The sequence below is a fragment of the Acomys russatus genome, chromosome 8 (assembly GCF_903995435.1).
Source record: "Acomys russatus chromosome 8, mAcoRus1.1, whole genome shotgun sequence".
NCBI lineage: Eukaryota > Metazoa > Chordata > Mammalia > Rodentia > Muridae > Acomys > Acomys russatus.
The window spans coordinates 23,654,787-23,669,631 of NC_067144.1; the positions used below are offsets into that span (position 1 = coordinate 23,654,787).

Below are 14,845 nucleotides of genomic sequence, written 5' to 3' on the forward strand. Positions count from 1 at the left end.
AATAAATAAATAATTCAGGAGTAAATATTTTCAAACAGAAAATGGAGGAGTACCTAATGACTGTAATCACCTCCATCCTTTATCTGCCAAAGGAAACAAAGAAATGATTGTACCATTTTGTATTGCATACTTTTAAAATTAACAATTAATTTAATTTAAAAACAAACAAATTAAAATAATAATTAATCCAGCTCATATACCCATTAGCATTAGAGAAATCTAAGAAAGCAAGCAACAGCCAGAAAGAATTGTTAAACAATGAGTAATCTGATTAAATGGACCAAAAATTATGTGCAACAGGCAAAAATTAGAAGGCAGCTATGCAAGGATCAGAAACCAAATTATGATGAGATTTGCCAATCACCAGGTAAGACCTGAATAAGGAATTTGAATGCAGTTTTCTTATTCGGTCTGAGCCTGGCCAGGTGTGCACACATTTATCAAGTTCTTGATAGACTGTAGCGCCCATCCATGAGAAATCTCATTTTTGGACATTCAGCAGCCCTTGACCTTGAAAGCAGTTCCGGACTGGTAGTCAGTCTAACTTGATAAATGGTGATTTCTTGAAGAGAAATACAATTCTCCCACTTTACTATGACCCTAAACACATAGAGAAACATGCACACACACACACACAAAGCATAAAATTGTATAGGTGTATACAAAGAAAGCCCAATGAATGTGTGACATTCTTTCAAACAGCCAGTCACACATGACAGTGGTGCGCTTGATGCATTCAACATAATTATAGACATCAATGCCTGTGTCAGCCATGCTCAGAAAACTCCTGTGGAAATCTTGGCTATCTGACAGAAAAGTGCACCTGGGAGTCTTTGCCCAAAACAGAGCATACCAATAACATTTTAGGAATAACTTCTGATGTTTTTGTGGCTGTGCTGTACTCAGGACTCAGGTAATCAGATAATAGTCCTTGATGAAGAATTACAACATATAGTGAGGTATTATTTTCATGTTTCTACTTTAAATAAACATATGAGCATCACGATGTTCTTTGCCTCTTTAATTTGATGTCGAAGACTAATTGGTTTCTTCATTCTATTAAGTTATAAATCCCTATAATATCAGTTGTAGGCTGTGTGTGTGTCACTGGCTTCTACTTCTTGTCTATCTGTCTGTATTATTCATTTCTCTCTATCTCTCTATTATTATCTATGTCTCTACTTGCCTGTGAAGTTTAATCAATGACCACTTGTCCCATATGTTACCTATAAATGTCTTTCATTTTGGAAATAATACAATAAGATATTCATGTTCATGGCACCCTGTTATCAAGACTTCATCATTATACCATGCTGGGCTTAAGTATCCTTTATAGCTAAGTATATTTGTCACATATTTATTAATAAAACACCAAGTTTGGGAACTTGGACCCACACATTGGTTTATTTTTATTGCTGTAAATATACTTAGATATAAGCCCTCTGTACACTTTTTGAGATTATTGATAGATATACTTTTCCTATTGCTTCCTATGTGTTTCAAGAGATATATTCTCCATCACTGTACTCATGCTATTCCAGCTATGGAGCAGAACTGAGCTCCCATGCTCCTGTTGGCTACATTGTAGACAAGCCAAATGTCAGTATTTTCTTTAAACAGAGGTGTGTCTGCTCTGTATTCTATTGTAGCTGTGCATTTGAACTAGTTACAGTCCAAAACAAGTGAGTAATGAGAGAGAAGACAGTGGAAGAGTCTACTCTAAATGATGTCAAATATTCTGGGCATATTGGCTAAGCCTGAATTGTAAAAGATGCTTTCGGGGGTTGAGAATGTGACTCACGGACAGAGCCCTAGTTTTAATAGTGGGTCAGGCCTTGAGACTGGTTCACCGCACTGAAGGAACTGCTGGGCTGAGACAACTCTAAAAGACCCAGGGGAAAATGGTACGAGTAGAGTATAGGAGAAAGGTGCCATTCAGAGTTTTTCAATGGGTTTTCAAATTTTTACAAGTTTATATGAGAAAGATAATAGGCCTATTTATAGAGAGGAACTTTGCTTTACTAACAATAGTGGTAAGTAAATATACATTTGTAAGGCTTGGGTTAAAGTGTTGAAGATATGTGAATTTTAGAGAATTAAGTATATTTAATTTTTTAACTGATTTACCTATTTATGAGTAAAGCAAATATTCTAGTCTTCCTTTGCATTTGAACTCATTGAAGTTCAGATAACGCTTGTTTGTGGCTTATCTAATTTAGGTGATCAACTCAAAACCTGCTGTCGAATGCATTTCTCATATATTCATTCCTATGGTTTACTGAGACTGCAGGCCTAGAATGACACTTGGTGATGCAGTGATTATAATTTTTGGCATACCTTTCCACTTAGGAAAAGTGAAATTGAATGGCATGTCATACACAAAGGCAGCTACAGCCAAGGTCTAAGCACTTGAATTGCATGAATCAGAACAGGTGCCTCCTAACAGGGAAGATGGAAGATTTATCTCCTCATTGAATACATGTGCTTAGAAATACCTATTGGCTTTTTTGAGACCTGTGGAAAGGCTGAATATAATTGTAGGGAGTGGTAGGTGATGAAAAAATTATTAATTTATAGCAGGCAAGAAGCAAAGAAGGACACTGAAGAGCCCCTGCCCCCATGACCCCATGGATTAACTTTCTCTAACCAGTCCTCTGTTCTTAAAGGTCCTAGGTTCTACCACCTAGCAACATGAACCTTATTTTCTCCTCCTCCTCCTCTTTCTTCTTCTCCTCCTCTCTCCTCCTCCTTCTATTCTTCTTTCCCCCTTTTCTCTTTCTCCTTGCTGTTTAATGTTTTTGTTTCTTTTTTAGTTAGGGCTGTTTATAGATCTGTGGGTGAGAGTCTGTTCACGAGAGCAAGGACAGTTTCCCAATGGCTACAGTACTGAAAAAAAAAGTCCCTCTGTGCCCTATTCACTGTTAACTGTGTATCAATCTTCAGGGGTGGTGGAGCTCCATGAGCCCCTTCATCTTCCATTACATGTTGACATCCCCAGTCTTGTACAAATGATCAAGGCTAGTGTGCATTAAGAGTACAATAGTTGGGTTACATTTGAAGTCAGTGTTCTCCTCTGTTCCTTCTGTTATTTCTTTTACTTCCTTTTTTTCCATCTTGTCTTTTGTTTTGCTCCCTAAGCCTTGGAATAGATTATATAAAAATCGTATTTGTGAGTTTGCACCCAACAGCCATTTATTCTGTATACATTTATCATTCATGAGTTTCTGTAGTCAACACTGTCCAAAGCCAAAGATGCTTCTCTGATGAAAACAGCAGCAATGCTCTATTGGCACAAAGATATACTTATTTAGAAGACAAACAGACAAACACAAATGTCCATTTAGTGAAGCAACCATCAGTAGGGACTATGACCATGTCAATCACGGAACTCTGACAGGGTTTATTGTACCAGCAGTGAAATTCCCTCTTGTACAATGGGCATCAAATGCAACTAGGAAGTGGTTCTTTGCCCCCATAGCAGATTTGTCAACACCGTACCAGGGCCCAGGTTGCTTGCGTACAAGGCGAGCTCCCTGGTACAATAGCGCAACAAGCACGATGAGCACACCGGATGCACAAAGCTTCACATCGGAGTAAGACTGTTGGAACCACTTCTCCCCCAGCAAGGAAGAAGCTTCCACTTCAGCCCCAGCCTGATTTACTCTGTGCCCGGCACCTGAGACATATGATATTTTGGCAATAGGATCTTGTCCCCTACTTCTGGTAGGCAAACCAAAAGTGGCATGTTTTTATACTGTCTTCTTAGGCAAGAAGCATTACCAGCTATCAGGAATGAAGAAATGAGATTCTCATAACCGTCAATTCAGCTAAGGTACTCCATCAATCACAAAAAGTACAATGCAACTAGAAAGATCAAGAAGTCATCGTAACTGCTTTTCAGTAGTGCAATTTCTTCTTCTTAAGAGGGTGTTTGGCCTTCACAAGCCTTGCATACAAAAATGTCATATAGTTCTGAAGTTTATAACTTTTTTTTTGTATTATTTGTTTTTAAAGCTTAGGCTTTACAAATTCAAAGACTATGTCTTTATAATGCCCAAAAAGATTTATTGGGTAACAAATTTGCTTGGCCATTTGCATCCTAATGGCAAAAGCAATTTCTTCAGCCAGAAGAGCTTGCTTTCTTTTCAGTTGCAAATGGAGATATTTTAAGGGAAAATAAGTATTTTGGAATCAGATGGGGGATTATTATGTCTCTTCATTTCTGACACCTGCCAGCCCACCCATCTCAGTGACATTCTTTCCTGGGCAGGGTCAAATATCTCACCTCAAATGATCACATGTTGAAGTAAAGTTCACTGGTCAGTCTACATTTTTAAATGCTAGTGGTTTTCATTCTCTATGTAAATGGCTTGAAATTCCAACATGTGGAACAAAGTAGTGAAGTAAAGCAGATCCCCCAGTCAAGATCAGAAGAGGGGAGCCCTGCATTTTGTTTAGCTGTGTGACTTGGGCCCACTGCCTGTATTTTGGAAGCCTTAGTCTTTCTTTTAAGAGGAGGAGGGAGAGTGAGACTAGAAGGCAGAGGATAAAGTAATGAAATTTAATGTCTGTCCGGGGCAATTCTCACAGAATACTTAATGAGGGTTGGAAACAGTCTATATACATGCTGTTTCAATTGGTCCTCCCAGGTTTCTCAAGGAGATCTAGAAAAGACTGGCTCTCTGAGGAGTTGAGTTTCATATCTGTCTGATTTTTTGATGTTATAGATGGGTATATTCCTCTTCCAAATTTTTACTTCATCTAAAGTCCCAGTGAGCAAAAGAATTTTTTTTTCCTTAACGTTCTGTTTAGTTTCTTGACATATGGAATTTCAGGGTTTCTTTTCTTCTTCTTCTTTTTTAAGCTGTAAAGTTCAAGAGTAAAATAATTAAAGCAAGAAAATGAGTTCTCTGTTGCTACAAATCTCTATGTGGCTGTACCAAGACCGTGCACACGAAACCACTCTCCAAAGGCAGGTGTTACTATTAAACCAACACTATTACTTTTTTCTTTAGGCTTTTTACTCTAGAGTTAGTTTTATTTAAGACACATGTGAAAATCTACATTCTTGTTCACCATTTCTGATTCTACAAAGACCGTGCAGCCCTTGCTGAAATCGGTGTAAATATGCTAACTGCCAATGAACCAGTCAAAAGAAACTCACAGACCAGATTCCAAAGTCTGTTATGGTATGTATCACTTTCTCTTGCTTAAAGTCAGGCATTCAGGGTGTGATGTAGGCAGGAAGTAAGTATTGCACATAGGTATCTCCCTGAAGGACCAGGGCCAGCTCTAACATAGAAAAAGTGAAAATAGGCAAGCCATCCACTTAAAATAACCATCTCTTTATTTTATGGTTCAGTGCCTCAGCAGAGCATCTTAAGGGGTCTCTGGTCAAAGGGCACTTTTACAGATTTGAACCTAATTGGACTTAGAAGGAAAGGTGTTCCCCACATCCTGTTTTTTTTTTTTTTTTGGCTTCTGTTACTCAGAAGAGAATCCATCTAAAGCGGGTGGGAGGAGTGGGCAGATGTCTAGAAATTTCTGAACCCAAAAAGAACATCATTTGTTAGAGTGTAAATGACTTAACTGTAGTGGAAGAAAGCTTCCCAGAGCAAATTACAATCCCATCACTGCACATTAGCAATGGAAGTTGACAGGTTTTATAAACCTTGAGATTCAGCTGGATTGGAAGACAGATGTAGGAAAGGGAATTAGATGCCTCTGGGTAAAATGCTATGAAGGGTTCTATGTCTATGATTTATTTTTTATGCCATAGGTAGTTTTATAACCAAAATAGTTATGATTTTAGCTGTACTGATGATGCAGACTGTAGCTGTGGGTGCAGATATAGAAGTAGTTGTAGTTATGATAGGGAAGAAAACAATTTCTACCTAATTGTACAATATGCCCATACATAGCTATGCCTTTCACTGTGATATTATATACACCATTTCTATTGTTATGTGAAATGAAATTTATAGAACCTAAGTGAAGTGTCACACTCAGAGTTTTCTAATAGAACACACACACACACACACACACACACACACACACACACACACACACACACTTTAGGTTCCAGGTTACTGAGCTCTGTTAATGTAGCATAGCTGCCTGTAGCTCCATCTCCACCCAAGTCAAAGCCTCCAGGCATATGGCCTCAATGGAGTCTGTTTATGAGATTTCAATATGTAGCTTTATCTGGTCAATTTGAGAACCACTTTCCTTTGCTTCAAACAGTGTCCCTGAAATAAAATAAAAGACACAAGAAGAAAGATGATATGACATATTCTTGCCCCTAGGAAATAATATTTATGAAAGAAGTTTCTAGGCATATATTACATTTAAGAAAACTTTTCATAAGGACATTTGAACAATTGCAATATGAATGTGTAAGCTTTTTTTTTTTTCTTTATGATTTACACTTACAAGCAAGCATTGGCTTGCATGGAAGATAAGAATGTTGAGATCTATGCAGATGTTGATGGCCTGGCTTGTCATGTTTCAGAGTGAAGTTAAGACTATTGGTCATATTCAATATTTGGGACTTTAAAAAATGTGTTTCTGGTAAGCTGGGTATGAAGAGTTGGCTCGATTAAGAAGCAAGCAGAACCACAAATGTGAAACCCTTGCTTTCCTGGGACAATTGGTGCTGGTTACCTGGCACTGAGACATTAACAGTGACTAAGAGTCCTGAATCCTTGAGGTGAAAGTTTCTTTGAAGCATCTCCTTAGGGTCAGCACACAGAAGCTGTGGTCCAGAGGAGACAACAATTGTGTACTGTGCTGTGCTGGTGGCCAGATTTGGAAATATGTGAAAGTCTCCCCCATGGTACTGGTTTGAAGGCATGGATGGGGTCCTAGCTAACAGCTGAGGGACAGCCCCTGTGAAAGGCAAGAAAGGCCATAAGCGAAGACGCAGCTTCAGTTGCTGTGGAAGCGGCAGGATTGAAGGGGTTACAAGGGAATTTGAGACTTGTCACAATGTGGCAGAGTCAGAGGCCCTGAAAGGAACACAGGGAAAGCCACTGGTGAAGATGGAACATGTTGCATAGCACATCCCAGAGTTCTGAAGATGCTGGTACCATGGGATGATGACCAAGGTGGTAGCAGATATGAAGTGGGGCCGGCCTGACACTATGAGACACACTATGTATGCTGCCTCAATCCTTTTGAAGCCTGGAAGACTGAGAGCTCCACCAGTCTGACACTGAGACTTACAGTCTTGGACTTTTGTTTTGCTCTGATGTGATTGTGACGGTGTTCTGCTTCTTCCCTTTGGGATGAAGAGGTTATCGACTTTGAGTGGGAGGGAATGGGGAGGCAAGCTGGGAAGTGATGAAGGAAGTGATGAAGGAAGGAGGAAAGTGATGTAATTCTAGTTCAAGTTTTTAAAACTGAGAAGAAGTATTTAACTATTTTATGACTATTATATTTCATGAGTTTTCAATTAAAAACTTTGGGATTTTAGAGATGTCTTAAACGTTTGAAAAGACTTTGGGTATATTTAGGGGAAAATTGGCTATTTTAGAGAGACTTTTACTTTGAAAGAGTTTGTGTATGCTTTTTGGACTAGACTTTTCAAGTATGTGAAATTTTTAAAAAACTGTGGAACTTTTAAGTTTGCAATATTTTGTATTGTGTTATTGAAGTGAACATGAGATCTTGGGGATAAACAAAAAAAGGAAAGGTTGTTGTTGTACGGTGACATGTTTGAATGTGCCCAGTTGAAAGAGACCCATTGTGCTGGCTAGTTTTAGGTCAACTTTACACAAACTAGAGGCATTTGAGAGGAGGAAAACCTCAAGGCCCTTGTCTGATTGGCCTGTATGCAAGCCTATATGTCATCCCCTCAACAGAGGATTGGTGTGGGAGGCCCTGCTCACTGTGGGTAGTCTAAGCCATGAACGTGTGGATCTGGGTGGTATAAGAAAGCAGGAAGAGCCTGTGACACATGCTAAGAAGCAACAAACCTCCAAGTCCTCAGCTTCCCAGATCCTGCTTTGAATTCCTGCCCTGACTTCCTGGATGATAGACCATAAGCTTTCTTTCCTGAAATACTTTTGTTTATGCCATTTTATGACAGCAGTAGAAAGCCTAACTAAGACAGGGAGTAGTTCCCAAAGGAATAGCCGTGGATATAAAGCAGAGATTCCCCACAGGGGCAGTTTTGCTCCCCACATGTGTAGTTTACATGGTTGATGATGGTCTTCAGTCTTCAAAAACTGAGCATCCCGTGCACAAGGTAGCCTCCCACAGCAAGGAATCAACTGGTACAATGTGCTACTAACCTCAAGGTAAGAAATATGGCAGAGATATTACATGCAGAATTTAAAGGAGCCATGGACATCATCATGAGCATGTAATTCAAATATTAAATTTCATCGGTGAATAAAATGGAATTCAGAAGTTCTCTGGTTTCGTTGGGGTCTTCAGACAGTGGAAATTCCGGGAACAGATGTAAAATCCTAGTTTCCTGCAATCTTGTGACTTAGAGGAGGCCTAACTGGCCTCTGCTCCTGACTCATTCATTTCGCTGGAGATGTTTGGTACCCTGCTGGGAATTTGTTCTCAGTACTTAGAAGCAGGTGAGTTGGGTAGGTTTCTCATCTTGGAGTACCCAGAGCAGTTGTGTTTTCGCTCTAAATAACTTCAATTTAGAGGGATTAAAACAAGAAGACAGACAATGTAATCAAAGGAGATCTCCGGGACCTGTGATAGATAAGGTCAGCCATGTCAGAAATGTTCTGATCTAGTGTTTCAAAATCACATGCAGAGGATTGGGAAGACTGTGTAATGCAGCATGACAATTGGATAGGATGCGCCTTCAGATGGCCACTGGAATCTCAAGGTGGAGGTCACTGTGACATTTGGAGGAGGCTTTCATGCAGTCTTTGGGGGTAAGAAGAGAGAGAGATGGCAGAGAGAAAGGGAACTACGAGATAGAAAGACGCTTGGATGGTGAGTTCCAAGACTTTCCCGGTGCAGGGGAGAAAGTCAGAGGGCTGGGGCGACAAGGTTAAGTCAAGGTCTTAAGAAGACAAGGGCTTTTCACCTGTGTTTGCTGAGATGAAAGGACTTCAGCTGCATTGGATCGACCTCGCGCACACAAGCAAACGCAGGGCCGCGGCGCTGCCAGGCTGTGCGCGCTAGATGGCAGTAGCGGGGCCCTTTCGGCTGGGCTCTGGGTCCTATAAGGCGCTTGCTTGTTTAAGTACAGTCTCATTTAGTTGGAGCTGCAGGGGAGTGAGGGAGAGGAGGGTAGGAAGGAAGAGAGCGGGAGAGCTCGAGGAAGGAGACTGTGTTCACAGCAGGCTCGGACTGCGAGCATCCTTCAGGACCCAGGCTCGCGCTCTGGGAAAGGAGAGCGAGGCTGTGCTGAGATTCGCGGGAGCCTGCTCAGTCCTGGTTGCCAAAGCCAGGAGAGCCCTGAGGGAAACCAAGGGAAGCGAGCGGCGGCGCGTTTTACTAGAGAGAGGAGGAGTGAGAAGAGACGGCTGGAGCGCTCGGCAACATGAGGACCTACTGGCTGCACAGCGTCTGGGTGCTGGGGTTCTTCCTGTCCCTCTTCTCACTGCAAGGTAGGGGGAGCCTGTGGCGACCCCGCGCGCCCCCTCCAGCCGCCGGTGGCTCTGGGATGCTCGATGGGGTCACCAGCGCTCTGGGTCTACACAGATTCTGGCTTAATGACAAGTCCGGTGATATGCTTCAACCGCTGGTGCTGTGATCCAGGCTGGGTCCTGAGATGAGTGGGAGCCTGCAGACTTACTGCAATATCCCTGCTAGTGGTGGAAGATCCAGAGCTGGCCTGGGGGGCAGAGAGGTGCGGGTGCTGGTGATGTGTGTGTGTGTGTGTGTGTGTGTGTGTGTGTGTGTGTGTGTGTGTGTGTGTTAGTGGAGGGGACACGGGGTTGCTCCTCTGTAAACTCCAAGTACAGCCTTAGTATTGCTGTCCCTGTGTCCATGGTGCTGTTACCTCTGCATTCCTGCTCTTCCAAGAGGGGATTGGCGTTAACTTTAGGAGGTTCTTGGGTAGTCGCTTGGCACCTGGCACCTGAATCTCCAGACAGAACAACCCCTACATCATTCTGCCCCTAGATGTGGGAGTGATGAGGGGAGAAGGAAATGTGTGTGTGTGTGTGTGTGTGTGTGTGTGTGTGGTGTGGGAGAGAGAGAGAGAGGAGAGGAGAGGAGAGAGAGAGAGAGAGAGAGAGAGAGAGAGAGAAAATATATGCACTTGAGAATTCACGGGTTAATAGCTGCTGGCTCTGAATGGTCCGACCGTTTCATGCTTGGGGGATTGAATAGCTAATACTGGGTGTTTACTTTGAGAATGTCTTGGTTCTGTGTCTGGGGGAGACTGTGAAGTGAATTGAATTCACGAAGGTTAAAATGCAAACACATACATAGTCTTTGCATCTCACTTAAAGCTGGAAACCCGGAGCCCTCATATATGTAATGTATACCTACAGTACACAAAATCATTCCAAAACAAGAATACATTGTGGTTCTTTTAGTCCCTCTAGCTCAACCTTCCCACCAGTGAGAAGAGCCTAATACAATTAGCTATTGAGAGCCTGCTATTTCACTCTACCATTGACGGTTCTACTGCCCCTTCATGCCCAGGCATCCTGCCAGCATTAGGACCTCTACCGCTTACATTTCTCTCAATACTGAACATGCAAGTCTTTTCATTGCGCGCCCGCGCGCGCGCGCGCGCGCACACACACACACACACACACACACACACACACACACGAGTCTCAGGAATACTTACCATGAAATGACCAGACTGGCAATCCTCCCTTGATTTTCTTCTGACAGCTGCTTGCTAATGTTACATTTGTGGGTTTCCTTTTTTTTTTTTTTCATGGCTAAGAGATATTTTGTGTAGCTATAGAGCCTTTTTGCCAAAGGAAATGAGAATAGACTCCTGGCTGTTTACTAGTTGAATCATTGCAAGTAAATAAATGCAATGTCGAAGTTCCCTTTTGAAATACACACAGAGTGACAGCTGGAACTCACCCACAACACAATTACAAGTTACAGGTTCTAAAAACTTCATCTCAGAACTGACTGGGCCCCTTCTTTCTTATCTAAAATCTTAGGTCTTGTGATACATAGTTCTTTGACAAAACATATCTGCATAAAAAATAGTATTCCAACCCATCTTTGGAAGCTGAAAATTTCCATTTTATTCTCTTTCTTTCCTCCCTCGGTGCTGTCAGTATTTCCTCTATGATTTCTGGTGTTCTTCCAATTCAGCCTTTTATTTAATTTTACATTGAGATATTAGCAACAATGTGACTATTATTTCAATAGGTGAGGGTCATCTTTTTCTTTCTTCTTTTATTTAACCAGGAACTTACTCTCTAGATAAAACAGTAAGTCACTACACATCTCTCTTAAGTATGAATAAAGCTGTGGAATATTCATTGCACAGTCACAGGGTTTCATGAGTGAAGGGCAGAGGGAAATGCTGAGCTAATGTCAGGTGGTACTTATGAAGAATAGTGAGGTCAGGTGAGAGACCAGAACAGATCATTATATTCCAGAAGATCTCAAAAAAAAAAAAAAAAAAAAAAAAAAAAAAAAAAAAAAAAAGCACATCCCTACAGTCTTCTTCAGTAAGACTATTGCTGCCTACATTGAGAATTTGCATGGTATCATTATCTATGCAAAGTAGTTTTTCTTGCTGAGAATATCCTTTCCAAAAGGGGGGAGCTTTCAAGGGTCGCTAAACAGAATTCAGTGACTCATGGGAGGAAGTGTACCCAGTTCTCAAAGCATGAAAATCCCCTGGTGGGTGGTAAAAAACAGGTAGTGGTAGCTTTACATAATAGGCTCCATAGGGCAAGAAGGTCAGGCAGCCAGATGATTGTGAGGAAAAGGGAAAAGAGGTTCACTGCAAACACTTGTCATACATACTCATTCCTCTGTCATCCTACACATCTGAGGGAAGGCTGTCAGGGGAAGTGTTCTATGCCTCTACCCCACATGAGTCCATGGAGGTGCAACACACACACACACACACACACACACACACACACACACACACACACACACAGAGTCAGAGTGTGTGGCTCTTTTAAATGCATTCCATCTGCAGCAGGATATTTCTGCTGTTTCTCCTGATTACTTTCATGGATTCACAGATGAATGCTGTTATTGGTGCTCATTTTTATTAGATTCCATTTGCTCAAAATGTTGAATGTGTCCTACACTATGTGTTTCTGAAGTGTAGGGATATTTACTGTATAATTCAGATTAGCCCCAGGGGACAGTCTACAAAGTTAGGTTATTACTCTGTAACCATAGGCGGAGCTGACACTATATTGGTAAGCTCTCTACGTTCTGGCTCACAGAGCTAATGTGTTGATCACTATCATTATTTTGAAATAGGTTGTCCATGTTTGTCAAGGTATATTTACATATGAGTAAATAAAAAAAAAACAAAACAATAGCTTTTCTTGTGATTCTCCAAATACTCCACAGTACTTTCATAAAGTAGATAATCATCATCCACACAATATCCTTCTGATATCGGTGGCAGGGACAGTTTCTAACATGTAAGCGATGGCAAGCTGATGATAAGATTACATCGTGGCTAGCTGCATTTGTCTTGGTATTCTGATAACTGTGTACATTGTATTTATGTACCTAGTTTGGAAAGTGTCTATGCTCCTCAAAGGAACTCCTAGAAATCTGTGGTTGTACTCTTATCTTCTCATTTTCCTGCAACCTTAAAGAAGCAGAAAGAAACAGTTCAACTGACTTTTTTTCTTGAATGAAAGGAAAAAACCCAAGTTAGACAACAAAGCCCACCTTATTTAGGACTGTCCATTTTCTGCTTGGTTTATTTTGAGGCCCCCTGTTTCATTGGCTCAGATCTGGCTGGGTCTCCTTGTCATCTGGCAACTGTCCCTTCCTTCTCATGCTCCAGATTCAGAGCCAAAGAGCAGCCAGCACAGTGCTCCAAGGTTGGCTCTGTCCTCGCGTTGGCATCTGGAATGGATCTAGCTGTGTGCCCTTTGAGGACTGTAGAGGAGATGAACTCCACTTGGCGCACCCCACCCCCATCTTTGGTTCATCTGGGCATGAAGGTCGCCTTGGCTTCTGCCTGGAGCCGTATTTGGATTGTTTAGTGGCCAACAGAAGAGGGGAGTGTGCTTCTAGGGCATCAGAGAGTGTACAGCCAACCCTCAGGGGAGTCTCACACAAGCTGCTCTGTGTGGGAGCTGCAGACTTGCTCAGGATGTGAGCCCTTCCTCCAGACACTTGTAGCATCCTCCCATGGCTCTCTCCTTGTGACTTGCTCATGGCCCTGCTAATTACCCCACTCTCCAACTGATTCCAGCAAAAGATGAATTGGTGAAGCCCTTCTGTGGGTTTATGAAAGCATCTTCAGGCAAGATGATCCTATAAGAAACCTGTTTAGAGAGTTGAAGTGGCATGGTGTCCTAACGGTGTGCACTGTGTCATGTTGAAGGAACGTAACAATGTAAGAGGCGCTGTAGGTATAAAGCACCATCTGCAGATACATCTTTCTGCTAGATGTCAACGTTGATATTAGTCCTGTCATCAGCAATAACCTAGAAACAATTCAATGACCACTGAGTAGAGAGCGCCTAAGTCCTTTTGTGTAAAACACAATTCAAGTATACGTTTGTTACTACTTGGTTAAAAATAATACATTCACATTCTGAAAAAAAAAATTTCCTCAGAGGGTTGTTTTCTATCTAGGTTTTATTTATTTATTTATTTATTTGAGGTAGTTGAAAATATCTTGTTGCAGATTTGGTGATGATCATTAATTATATACAATTTGTGGCTCAAATTATAGCCCTGAGTGCTGAAAGTGTGGGTGTCATTTGCAAGTATTTTATTAATGTACAAAGATACAGTCTAACATGGAAATGAAACAATTGTCCATAACACCTTAGGGATCCTTTCATTTGATAATTTTCAGCATCAGAGGTCTGCATTTCATTTTCCATAGTCGTGGTCTAATCTGGAACTATTCTGTCTTTTATCAAAATAACTATGTTTTCCTGTGAATTGACTTTTCATTTTTTCCTACCTAGATTATTTTCTTCACTATACATTTACTCCACATGGCATACTTATATTAATAAGTAAATATTTTCTTCTGTTATAATATGTTCATGAATTCTTGTGTTGTTCTGTATCCTTCACCCTTTGACAACATCTATCTGTCAGTATCAGTAGACTCACTCTGGACATTACATAGCCAAGCTGATCACATGGAAAGAACATGAGATGGCAGGAGAACACCTTGGCTTCCTTTGGAATTGTTGCCTGGTGAAATAGATGTGTTAGTCTCATGTGGGCCTCACTTTCCTGATTAGTTCAGGGTACCAATGCTTGCTTAGTGTTTGGATACATGATTTGCCTCTTGGAAGGCATTATTTGCTTCTGTGAAGAAGATAATGAGGTAAATTAAAAGGAATTATCTGGCTTTCTGCAACAGTCTGAATTGAATTTACCTGTGTTCACAGCTATCTCTTTCTCTCTTCCTTCATCTTTTTTCCACTTTTCTCTGGAGTTGGGTGAGAGCCATATTGAGCTCCTAGTGCTAATTTAATGCTGAGGAGACTATAGTATTGATATCGGGTTACGCAAGCTGCTTTGCGCTCTTACTCTGCTCAAAGTGCAAAAGCCAAAACACAAAACAAAACACACATCCACTTTTATTTCCATGCTAACCACCTTTGTTTCCATTTTCCATAAGCTTACAACAATCTCACGTAATAGTTTAGCTTGCAGTACTGAGAAATTGCTGAAGGAAGGAAGGAAGAAGTGTTAGGGGATCTAGATTTCA

General features: G+C 41.2%; 1 protein-coding gene across 2 annotated transcripts in view; it reads left to right on the forward strand.

The window, feature by feature from the left end:
* The first annotated feature begins 9,277 nt into the window (after positions 1 to 9,277).
* Positions 9,278 to 14,845, forward strand: part of Lsamp (limbic system associated membrane protein) — a 2,176,218-nt gene continuing 2,170,650 nt past the window's right edge. Inside the window, exon 1 of one of the 2 annotated variants that reach the window (XM_051149922.1) lies at positions 9,278 to 9,584. In XM_051149922.1, coding sequence (XP_051005879.1) covers positions 9,518 to 9,584 — 67 coding nt within the window. In that variant the 5' untranslated portion in view covers positions 9,278 to 9,517. The remainder of the gene's footprint in view (positions 9,585 to 14,845) is intronic. The other variant, XM_051149924.1, reaches the window with a different exon arrangement.